This window comes from Pristiophorus japonicus, chromosome 15, assembly GCF_044704955.1.
Source record: "Pristiophorus japonicus isolate sPriJap1 chromosome 15, sPriJap1.hap1, whole genome shotgun sequence".
NCBI classification, from domain to species: Eukaryota; Metazoa; Chordata; class Chondrichthyes; family Pristiophoridae; genus Pristiophorus; species Pristiophorus japonicus.
In genome coordinates, this window is record NC_091991.1 from 36,247,559 (window position 1) to 36,259,911 (window position 12,353).

A 12,353-nucleotide genomic window follows, 5' to 3' on the forward strand; every position below is an offset into this window, starting at 1 on the left:
TTTCTCAGGGCATGACCTGTACGTGGCTGCCCAGTCCTCATTCAGGACACATTTCTTGACTAAAGACAGTAGCGGGTCTCTATTTGTCCAGACTTTGATCTGACGGGCTGTCACGGGTGAGCCTTCGCTTTCGAAAGCTTCAACAGCCATGACCATCTCAGCAGCATGCTCGGTTGCCCCCTTGGTGATGGCTAGTGGGAGCCTGCTAAGTGCATCGGCGCAGTTTTCAGTGCCTGGTCTGTGACGAATTGTGTAGTCATCGGAGGCTAACGTGAGTGCCCACCTCTGTCTGTGGGCCGACACATTTGCATTTATGGCCTTGTTGTCGGCCAAAAGGGATGTTAGGGGTTTGTGATCTGTCTCCAGCTCAAATTTCCTGCCAAACAGGTACTGGTGCATTTTTTTTTACTGCAAGTGCTTCCTTTTCTACCATCCCGTAGCCCCTTTCTGCCTGGGGCAGACTTCTGGAGGCATAAGCTACCGGCTGTAACTGACCCTTGGCATTAACATGCTGCAACACACACCCGACACCATAGGACGACGCATCACACGTTAAAACAAGTTTTTTTACATGGGTCATATAGCGTTAACAGATTGTTGGAGCATAACAAATTGCGTGCTCTATCAAAAGCCCTTTCCTGGCTGTCCCCCCAGACCCATTCGCGACCTTTGCGTGCTCAATTTGGGAAGAAAGTTACCAAAATAGTTCAGGAGCCCCAGGAACGAACGCGGCTAGGTGCTCTCTAGATCGCTTCCATTTTGGACGCAGTAGGTCTGATCCCGTCTGCTGCTACCCTCATTTCCAGGAATTCTACTTCTGGAGCTAAGAAGACGCACTTTGCCTTTTTCAGTCGCAGATCTACCCGGTCCAGTCTGCGTAGCATCTTCTCCAGGTTGTGGAGGTGATCTTCAGTATTGCAACCCGTGATGAGGATGTCATCTTGAAAAATCACCGTCCTTGAAATCGACTTGAGGAGGCTTTCCATATTTTGTTGAAAGATCGCGGCGGCCGAGCGAATCCTGAACGGACATCTGTTGTACTCAAACAACCCCTTGTGTGTCGTGATGGTGATCAGCTTCTTCGACTCACTCGCCAGCTCCTGGGTCATGTAAGCTGAGGTCAAGTCCAATTTTGAAAAAAGTTTGTCACCGGATAGCGTCGCAAAGAGGTCCTCCGCTCTCAGTAGCGGGTACTGGTCTTGGAGTGACATCCGATTGATGGTGGCCTTGTAATCGCCACATATCCTGACCGACCCATCCGCCTTGAGCACCGGCACAATCGGGCTCGCCCAGTCACTGAATTCGACTGGCGAGATGATGCCTTCCCTCAGCAGGCGGTCCAATTCTCATTCTATCTTTTCCTGCATCATGTACGGCACCGCTCTGTCCTTGTGGTGTACTGGCCTGGCGCCCGGGTTTATGTGAATCACTACCTTGGTCCCCATGAAAGTGCCAATGCTGGGTTGAAATAGTGAGTCAAATTTGTCCAGGATCTGTGAGCATGATATTCGCTCCACAGAAGAAATTGCATTGACATCGCCCCTTTTCCAGTTCATGACAGCAAGCCAACTCCTCCCCAGTAGTGTGAGACTGTCCCCCGGGACAATCCAGAGTGGCAACCTGTTCTCCGAATCTTTGTGGGTCACGACGACCATGGCGCTGCCTAGCACCGGAATGATCTCCTTTGTATATGCCCGTAGCTGTGCGCCAATCGGCAATAATTTTGGCCTCCTGGCCTTGGACGCCCACAACTTGTCGAACTGTTTGATACTCATCAGGGACTGGCTGGCCCCCGTGTCTAGCTCCATTGATACTGGGATGCCATTGAGGAGCACTTTCATCATTATCGGTGACGTCCTGGTGTATGAACTATATATGTGCTCCACATGAACTCGCTGAACTTCAGCTTCCAGCGATTTCCCCCAGTGTCCATTTGGCCTTGTAGGGCTTACATTGGGCCCATCCTCCTCGTACATCAACCTGACTGCAGGCTTCCTGCACATACACGCCAAATGACCGCTGATGTTGCATTTTCTGCAGGTATATTGCTGATACCTGCAAGCTCTGGCTGTGTGTTTGCCTCCACACCTCCAACATGAGCCATTTTTGGAAACAAAAGGTCCATTACCAGTCGATCATCTCTGACTGTCTCTGTAACTGTCCTTAAGCGCCCCATTACTGGCCGCATTGTCCCTTGCAATGGCATGAATCGCCGTTCAGCTTGCCATTGTCTCTATTGAATTCCCCCTTTGGGTACGACTACATGCTCGGGCATGTCCGATTGCCACTGTCTGCCTGGAGAACTGTGCGCTGCATTAGCAATGTTGGCTCCCTGTCCATTTGCTGCATTTAAACCAAGATTTTTGTCAAACATCATTCTGGTCTCTTCCTCCCCTGAGATAAATGTCTGGGCCATCAAAGCCGCCGTTTCCAGGGTCAAGTCTTTGGTCTCAATCAGTTTCCTGAAAACCCCAGCGTGCCCGATGCCCTCAATAAAAAAGTCTCACAGCATCTCCGCTCTGCATGCATCTGGGAACGTACATAGGCTCGCCAGTCGCCGGAGGTCTGCCACGAAGTCTGGAACGCTTCGCCATTCTCGCTGCTGGTGCGTGTAAAACCGGTGTCTCGCCATGTGCATGCTGCTCGCCGGTTTAAAGTGTTCCCCGATCAACTTACTGAGCTCTTCAAAAGTCTTGCCCGCCGTCTTCTCTGGCGCTAGAAGGTCCTTCATCGGGGAGTACGTCCTGGATCTACAAACCGTCAGGAGATGAGCTCTGCGTTTGTCGGCCGAATCCTGTCCCAGCCATTCCTTAGTGACGAAACTTTGCTGTAGTCTCTCAATAAAATCATCCCAATCATCACCAACACAGTACCTCCCGTCTGTGCTGTTAGTGGCCATGCTCGCGTGGTTTAAATCCCAGTTTCTCGTCGCCAATAATATGTCCTTACAATACGGTATAAATGCACACGAGGCCCATACTTGAGAAGCGGTCACTCTGTGACCAGTTACCTTTGTTAGCCAGCACTGAAGTGATGAAGGTGGGTGGAGCTTCCCCTTTTATACCTGAGAGTACAGGTTAGGAGTATCTCCCACAAGTTCACCCCCTTGTGGTCAGTGTTCTCATGGTGTACAACTTAGGTCAATTTATACATGGGTTACAATGACAGTTGAATACATGACAGTACCTAAATGTGGAGCCGGTAGGAGCAGGTATGCTCTTATTGAGCTTATCAGGGAGATCCAAAGCATTTGCAACTAAAAACAGGCATCAAAGCCAACTCAATAATTGGAAAAAAAGAAAAAAATACTTGCATTTATGTAATGCCTTTCACAACCTCGGGATGTTCTAAAGCGCTTTACAACCAATGAAGTACTTTTGTAACCAGTCACTGTTGTAATGTAGGAAATGTGCCTGCCAATTTTGTGCACAACAAGCCTCCACAAACAGCAATGTGATAGTGATCAGATAATCTGTTTTAGTGATGTTGATTGAAGGATAAATATTAGCTAGGACTCCAGGGAGAACTCCCCTGCTATTCTTCGAATTAGTGTCATGGGATCGTTTACATCCACCCGAGAGGCCTTGGATTAACACCTCATCCAAGAGATGGCACCTCTGACTATGCAGCACTCCCTCAGTACTGCATTGGATTGTCAGCCTAGATTTTTGAACCTCCAGGCAAGTACTCCAGTGAGCCTCAGGCTCGTGACACAGGAGTAGGCCTTTGCAAGCAAATACTTCTTGGGATTTACCCTGTACAGGCAGCTCTATGAGTAAAAAGAAACGTTTTACTCTTTTAATTTAAGTTTAATTTTTTATGGATTTTTTATGAAGATACTTTCGCCTGCATGTGACTGGACCAATAAAACAAATATACTGGCAGTCTCAGAAATTACTCTGACATAAATTAAGTAGGAAATTAGGAATTCTGAAAGGTGAGTTTTTACGGTCTAAGAATACCTGGACAGAGAAATACTGAACTGGATAAATTTGTGGTGCAGATGTTAAGGAACACCTAAACAGAAAACTACTGACCAATACATAACCAATTCTTTCCTTAAAATACCTATGTTATTTGTTACTTGCTATCAATCAGAACAAAGAATATTAGCAAGTTTACATCTCAAATGCTTGCTTGGCCTTGAGTTCCAGGTAATGGATCAAAACAGTTTGAAAACAATTTGGGTATTATTAAAAACATAAAAGGGGCTCCTATCTTCAAAGATCAGGTTGCACCTCCCTAGAACAAGAATGCGATTCAGTTCCAAAAGGAGTTAAAAGCAGTTTATCTGAGATTGCCTCAATTTATTTCTCATAGGACCCTTACAGCACACAAAGATGAGAATTTAATCTCATCATTCTGGGCTGAGTGTGATGTTAAAAATAAATAAATGATGTATAAGTAACTTCTTTCACTATATGGGTAAAAGGAAAATCACAAAAACTGTAAATCTGAAATAAAAGCAGAAAATGTGCTAGAAATGCACAGAAGGTGGATCAGGATCTGAAAAAAGATAGGTTAATGGCATGGGTGCAACTCTTCATCAGAACTGCCGCAGTCAGGTTGAAGAACTGTATAATAGAGGGTTGTCCAGTATGTCTATGGTAATTCTGCTGAAGGATATATCCAAAACTGTTTCCTTATGAGCGGCAGTCGGGAGTGGGAGATCGAGGATCGAGGCCTATAAAAGGCCAGCAGCAGCAGTTCGGGAGCGGCAGTCGGGAGCGGGAGGTCGAGGATCGAGGCCTATAAAAGGCCAGCAGCAGCAGTTCGGGAGCGGCAGCTAGTGCAGGGACAAAAGTAAACAAAGAAGTAAAAAGAAATCGAAGTGTGACGACACAGCCAAGAGGGTAAGTGACTGGCTGGTGGATTGGTGAGTATTTTATCTTTTTCTTTTCTTATCAGTAAGAAACCTTTGGCACTACTATGTGTGCAGGAAGTGTGTCCAGCTGCAGCTCCTGTCAGACCGCATTGCGACACTGGAGCTGCACATGGATTCACTCTGGAGCATCCGTGATGCTGAGGATGTCATGTATAGCACGTTTAGTGAGTTGGTCACACCGCAGGTAAAGGTTGCAAAGGCAGATAGTGAATGAGTGACCATCAGTCAGAGCAGGAGTAGGAAGGTAGTGCAGGAGTCCCTTGCGGTCATCTCCCTCCAAAACAGATATACCGCTTTGGATACTGTTGGGGGGAGATGGCTCATCAGGGGAAGGCATCAGCAGTCAAGTTCATGGCACCATGGGTGGCATTGCTGCACAGGAGGGCAGGAAAAAGAGTGGGAGAGCTATAGTGGTAGGAGATTCTATTGTAAGGGGAAGAGATAGGCGTTTCTGCGGCCGCAATCGAGACTCCAGGATGGTATGTTGCCTTCCTGGTGCAAGGGTCAAGGATGTCTCGGAGTGGCTGCAGGGCATTCTGGAGGGGGAGGGTGAACAACCAGTTGTCGTGGTGCATATAGGTACCAATGATATAGGTAAAAAATGGGATGAGGTCCTACAGGTTGAATTTAGGGAGCTAGGAGTTAGATTAAAAAGTAGTACCTCAAAGGTAGCAATCTCAGGATTGCTACCAGTGTCATGTGCTAGACAGAGTAGAAATAGCAGGATAATTAAGATGAATACGTGGCTTGAGGAATGGTGCAAGAGGGAGGGATTCAAATTCCTGGGACATTGGAACCGGTTCTGGGGAAGGTGGGACCAGTACAAACCGGATGGTCTGCACCTGGGCAAGACCGGAACCGATGTCCTAGGGGAAGTGTTTGCTAGTGCTGTTGGGCAGGGTTTCAACTAATACGGCAGGGGGATGGGAATCTATGCAGGGAGACAGAAGCAAAAGGTAGAAAGGAGATAAGGAAAAGTGGAGGGCAGAGAAATCAAAGGCAAAAATCAAAAAGGGCCACATCACAACATAATTCTAAATGGACAAAGAATGTTAAAAAAACAAGCCTGAAGGCTCTGTGTCTCAATGCGAGGATCATTCATAATAAGGTGGATGAATTAACTGCGCAGACAGTTGTTAACAGATATGATGTAATTGAGATTACAGAGACATGGCTCCACAGTGATCAAGGCTGGGAACTCAACATCCAGGAGTATTCAATATTCAGGAAGGATAGACAGAAAGGAAAAGGAGGTGGGGTAGCGCTGTTGGTTAAAGAGGAGACTAACGCAATAGTAAGGAAGGACACTTAGCTTGGATGATGTGGAATCTATATGGGTAGAGCTGCGAAACACCAAAGGGCAGAAAACGCTAGTGGGAGTTGTGTACAGACAACATAACAGTAGTAGTGAGGTTGGGGATGGCATCAAACAGAAAATTAGGGATGCGTGCAATAAAGGTACAGCAGTTATCATGGGTGACTTTAATCTACATATAGATTGGGCTAACCAAACTGGTAGCAATACGGTGGAGGAGGATTTCCAGGAGTGTATAAGGGATGGTTTTCTAGACCAATATGTCGAGGAACCAACTAGAGAGCTGGCCATCCTGGACTGGGTGTTGTGTAATGAGAGAGGATTAATTAGCAATCTTGTGTGCGAGGCCCCTTGGGGAAGAGTGACCATAATATGGTAGAATTCTACATTAAGATGGAGAGTGACACAGTTAATTCAGAGACTAGAGTCCTGAACTTAAAGAAAGGTAACTTCAATGGTATGAAATGTGAATTGGCTAGGATAGATTGGCGAATGATACTTAAAGAGTTGATGGTGGATAGGCAATGGCAGACATTTAAAGATCACACAGATGAACTTCAACAATTGTACATCTCTGTCTGGCATAAAAATAAAACGGGAAGGTGGCTCAACCATGGCTAACAAGGGAAATTAGGGATAGTGTTAAATCCAAGGACGAGGCATATAAATTGGCCAGAAAAAGCAGCAAACCTGAGGACTGGGAGAAATTTAGAATTCAGCAGAGGAGGACAAAGGGTTTAATTAGGAAGGGGAAAATAGAGAATGAGAGTAAGCTTGCAGGGAACATAAAAACTGACTGCAAAAGCTTCTATAGATATGTGAAGAGAAAAAGATTAGTGAAGACAAATGTAGGTCCCTTGCAGTCAGAATCAGATGAATTTATAATGGGGAAGAAAGAAATGGCAGACCAATTGAACAAATACTTTGGTTCTGTCTTCACTAAGGAAGACACAAATAATCTTCCGGAAATACTAGGGGACCGAGGGTCTAGCGAGAAGGAGGAACTGAAGGAAATCCTTATTAGTCAGGAAATTGTATTAGGGAAATTGATGGGATTGAAGGCCGATAAATCCCCAGGGGCTGATAGTCTGCATCCCAGAGTACTTAAGGAAGTGGCCCTAGAAAAAGTGGATGCATTGGAGGTCATTTTCCAACATTCTATAGACTCTGGATCAGTTCCTATGGATTGGAGGGTAGCTAATGTAACCCCATTTTTTAAAAAAGGAGGGAGAGAGAAAACAGGGAATTATAGACTGGTTAGCCTGACATCGGTAGTGGGGAAAATGTTGGAATCAATTATTAAAGATGTAATAGCAGCGCATTTAGAAAGCAGTGATAGGATCGGGCCAAGTCAGCATGGATTTATGAAAGGGAAATCATGCTTGACAAATCTTCTACAATTTTTTGAGGATGTAACTAATAGAGTGGACAAGGGAGAACCAGCGGGTGTGGTGTATTTAGACTTTCAAAAGGCTTTTGACAAGGTCCCACACAAGAGATTAGTGTGCAAAATTAAAGCACATGGTATTGGGGGTAATGTATTGACATGGATAGAGAACTGGTTGGCAGACAGGAAGCAAAGAGTAGGAATAAACGGGTCCTTTTCAGAATGGCAGGCAGTGACTAGTGGGGTACCGCAAGGTTCAGTGCTGGGACCCCAGCTATTTGCAATATACATTTATGATTTAGACGAAGGAATTGAATGTAATATCTCCAAGTTTACAGATGACACTAAGCTGGGTGGCAGTGTGAGCTGTGAGGAGGATGCTAGGAGGCTGCAGGGTGACTTGGACAGGTTAAGTGAGTGGGCAAATGCATGGCAGATGCAGTACAATGTAGATAAATGTGAGGTTATCCACTTTGGTGGCAAAAACAGGAAGGCAGAATATTATCTGAATGGTGACAGATTAGGAAAAGGGGAGGTGCAACAAGACCTGGGTGTCATGGTACATCAGTCATTGAAAGTTGGCATACAGGTACAGCAGGCGGTGAAGAAGGAAAATGGCATGTTGGCCTTCATAGCGAGAGGATTTGAGTATAGGAGCAGGGAGGTTTTACTGCAGTTGTACAGGGCCTTGGTGAAGCCACAGCTTGAATATTGTGTTCAGTTTTGGTCTCCTAATCTGAGGAAGGACATTCTTGCTATTGAGGGAGTGCAGCGAAGGTTCACCAGACTGATTCCTGGGATGGCAGGACTGACATATGAAGAAAGACTGGATCGACTAGGCTTATATTCACTAGAATTTAGAAGAATGAGAGGGGATCTCATAGAAACATATAAAATTGTGACGGGATTGGACAGGTTAGATGCAGGAAGAATGTTCCTGCTGTTGGGGAAGTCCAGAACCAGGGGTCACAGTCTAAGGATAAAGGGTTAGCCATTTAGGACTGAGATGAGGAGAAACTTCTTCACTCAGAGAATTGTGAACCTGTGGAATTGTCTACCACAGAAAGTTGTTGAGGCCAGTTCGTTAGATATATTCAAAAGGGAGTTAGATGTGGCCCTTACAGCTAAAGGGATCAAGGGGTATGGAGAGAAAGCAGGAATGGGGTACTGAAGTTGCAATGATCAGCCATGATCACATACTGAATGGTGGTGCAGGCTCGAAGGGCCAAATGGCCTACTCCTGCACCTATTTTCTATGTTTCTATGATCTATTGCAGCTTTACATGCATTCCTGAGTCCTCAACTATTGCTATAAATAACCAAAATAAAATATTGAAGGTAAAACTTCAAACAAATCTGTCACTGGTAGCTCAGTGAGTGAGTGCTCTGCGTGCTAGGAACCATGCGGACCAAGAAATTCCCAGGTTGATCTTTGGTCTCTGCTGAATTCACTCATCTCAGCTGGCTTGGCACAGCTGGTGGGACCTTACAATTGACCTCAATGTCTCCAGGCTAGAGCCGGAAAAAATAGATCGGGTTTCTGTTCCTGCTCACAATCCAGTGATTTATTCTGAAAAGTGGTGAGTATATGCACCTGTGTTGCAGTGCTCCCTTGGGAATTTCCTGGTCTGTATGACTCAGCATGCAATGCTTTCACTCACTGAGCTACTAGTGACAGATTTATCATTTTACCTTTTACATTTTACCTTCAATATATCACTCTACCAGCTGAAGTTTCAGTTAAACAATGTGTAACGAGCTCCTGAATTTTGTCACTTACAATTCTGTTACAGACTGAATGAAAACAGATATGACCAACCCAACCTATCCTCTCTAAAAATGGATGAAAGTGGCACGTATACTTTGCTTCATAATATATTATGTCTGTATCTTTCTCTTTTGAGTCTACTCCATCAACGGCCTCCACTGAGCACAGCAGAAACAGAAAATCCTTCCAAAATGAATTTTTTTTCAATTCTTTGCATTAATAACTATATGTGCTAACCTCTGGTTAAATTAGATTTTGAAGGCAGCACAAATAAATATTGAACTTGTAAGAAAGGCTGAAATACTATGAGCTATTCAATTAATTATGTTTGCAATTGCTACAGAACTGCACTCACTTTGAGAGTTTTTATAGCACCAAGCTTCAATGTGATCTTCCATGAAAATAGCACCTTAGTAATAGCCTGGCAAGAGGAATTGATACGAACTCTGAGACTACAATGCTTGAATATTGATATGCGTGACCTAAAACTCAGAGCTATAATGGGAAGAAAAGGAAATCTCGATGCCTAATTTTAATGTCTCTCCCCCACCTCTCCCCACCTCAACCCCGCAGGAACATGCCGTGAATCTCCCCCCCCAGTTAAAATAGCAGGGGGGGGCGGGGGGAGATTCACGGCATGTATCTGATGCAGTCCCACCATCCCACACCTTAACTTCCTTGAACAGGGACAGAAAGGCCACCTGCTCCAGAGAACTGGGGCTCTAATTTAAATGGCAAAGTTGTGTCCCAATTATGTAATTGGGAAGCACATGCCATTTTAGTAGCCTAGGATTAAAAGCCGGAAAGTCTTTGACCCACCAGCAAGAGCTGTCAGTAGGCAGCATCCTGGCCACTGGAGGCCCAGGTAAGTCCATTTTGTTTTACTTGTTAAAGGTTCCTTGTGGACCTCCCCTGCTCCAAGCATCTCTCACTGATTGTGGATTTTCCCGATCCATCCCCCATTCCTGATTTACTTTGCTGGGGACTATTTCCGTGCAAACAGAAATATTGGTCTGGTGCTTCAAATAGTAATATTTTACTGCATTACAATAATTACAATTTTCTAATATATAAAATTTTCATCCATGAACAATCTAAACAAAGCTGGAGTTTTGAACGAGATATGATAGCCAGTTAATTTCAACAATATTTGTATTATGAATTAAGAAATCCTAAAAAAAGGGAGTTGCCCTGATAACTCAGTGAATAAGTACATTGCATAGTCGTATGGCATTGATTCACATGGACAAGGATAGTTAGAATACTGCGTCCAGTTTTAAGTGCCCTACTTTAGTAAGAATGTCAATATCTTGGAAACAGTATAGAAAGGATTTACTAAGGTAATATCAAGGATGGGAGAATTTAGTTATCAGAGGTGGCTAGAGGAACTGAGGCTCTTTTTTGTATTAAATCAGAGAAGGTTAAGAGGAGATCTGATAGAGATGTTCAAAATTATGAAAGGTTTTGATAAGGTAAATAGGATAAAATAGTACTGTACTTCCAACTGATAGCCCAATGGCCTTGAGAAACCTAAAAAAGAGGTGGATGAAAAAACAAGGCAGGAAGCTCTAAAGCTATTTTGCAACATTAAGTATCAGGACCTTTCAATTTCAACTGTAAGGACCACTGGGTGGTGTGTATAACAAGCAGCCAATCCACTACTGCCCGTTTTATGTCCCCCTGGAGGTGAAAGTTCTGCTCCTGAAATTAGAAAGTATTACGTGGTGGATGACATACACTTTTTAAAGATCCAAAAGACATTCAATACTCAAAGGATTAAACTAGTTTTCCTCTAGTTGGGACCACCACATGTAAATCGGGGTCCTGAGCCACAACTACCAATAGCGAGAGGACAGTCATTCGTCTTGGTTAATCCTTGCCACTGGACCAAGACCTAGCTCTGTCAAGCCCATGTGGTGGCTGGTGTGCAATGGCCATCACACATTAAAAAATCCACGCACAGGCATCTTCCACCCTTCAAGATTTAGTTTCTTATATTAGGTCCTTCATTGAAACACCTGTGAACTTTTTGGTGTGGAAGCAAGTCATCCCAAGTCATCCTCGATACGAGGGACTGCCAATGATGATGATGAGTCATTCGTTTTCCAATTGATAACAGTTCCAAAATAATTGAAAATATTACTACTATTTTCATGGGCTCCTTTCATTTGATTAAATGGAGTTGTTACTCATATTCATAAACATTTTTTTTGAGACACTGTACTCACAAAGCTCGCTACTTACCTCACCCCAAAAAATAAAGTGGTGAAGCACTTTACTGTTGTTGATGGGATTAAACTATTATAACAGTTGGTGGTGTACTTATTGGCAGAAAAATATATTTGTGTCAGTAACTAGTACAAACAAGAGCGACCAGAAACACATCATAAATAAGTCTCGGGGCATTATTCGTATGTACATTGACCAGAAGAGAACTAAGCAACACAGTACCTTCTGCGCCTTGCGTTTATCTGCCCGTTGGTTCTGATGGTAGATGCGGCTGAAGTTTGAGACAATCACAGGGACTGGTAAGGCAATAACCAACACACCACTCAAAGAGCAGATAGAACCAAAAATCTTCCCAGCAATGGTCTTTGGTACCATGTCACCATACCTGCATCAAAAACAAATCGTCAGGTTTTAATAAGATATCTACCAGACTTTTAGAACAGATGTTTATAAATAAAAGATACACAGTGGGTTACAGCAGGATAACCATTTTGTTCTAGAGTGGGGAGAAACATTTACAATGTGAGTATCAGGATTACAAAAATCAAGTCCTATTTCAGGTTTAACTTTAAAGTATTTTTCCCATGCTCTGATTCTATCAAAATCTGACCAGCATGCCAAACAATGCGCACTTCCTTTCATTCTGTTTCTTAGGAAGTCGTAAAGGAGTTTTGCAAAAATAATATGACAAATTTATCAAAAAAAACCTGAAAAGTAAGAAGTTATTCTTCTATTCAATCCTGCCAACTTTTTACTGTATGGACCCGCA

At 44.0% G+C, this 12,353-nt stretch overlaps 1 protein-coding gene across 1 annotated transcript in view; it reads right to left on the minus strand.

Moving 5' to 3' along the window:
- The window catches only part of kcnd2 (potassium voltage-gated channel, Shal-related subfamily, member 2), a 648,438-nt gene that overhangs the window by 27,659 nt on the left and 608,426 nt on the right, over positions 1–12,353 (minus strand). Inside the window, exon 2 of the mRNA XM_070900318.1 lies at positions 11,807–11,969. Within this exon, the coding sequence (XP_070756419.1) occupies positions 11,807–11,969 (163 nt within the window). The remainder of the gene's footprint in view (positions 1–11,806; positions 11,970–12,353) is intronic.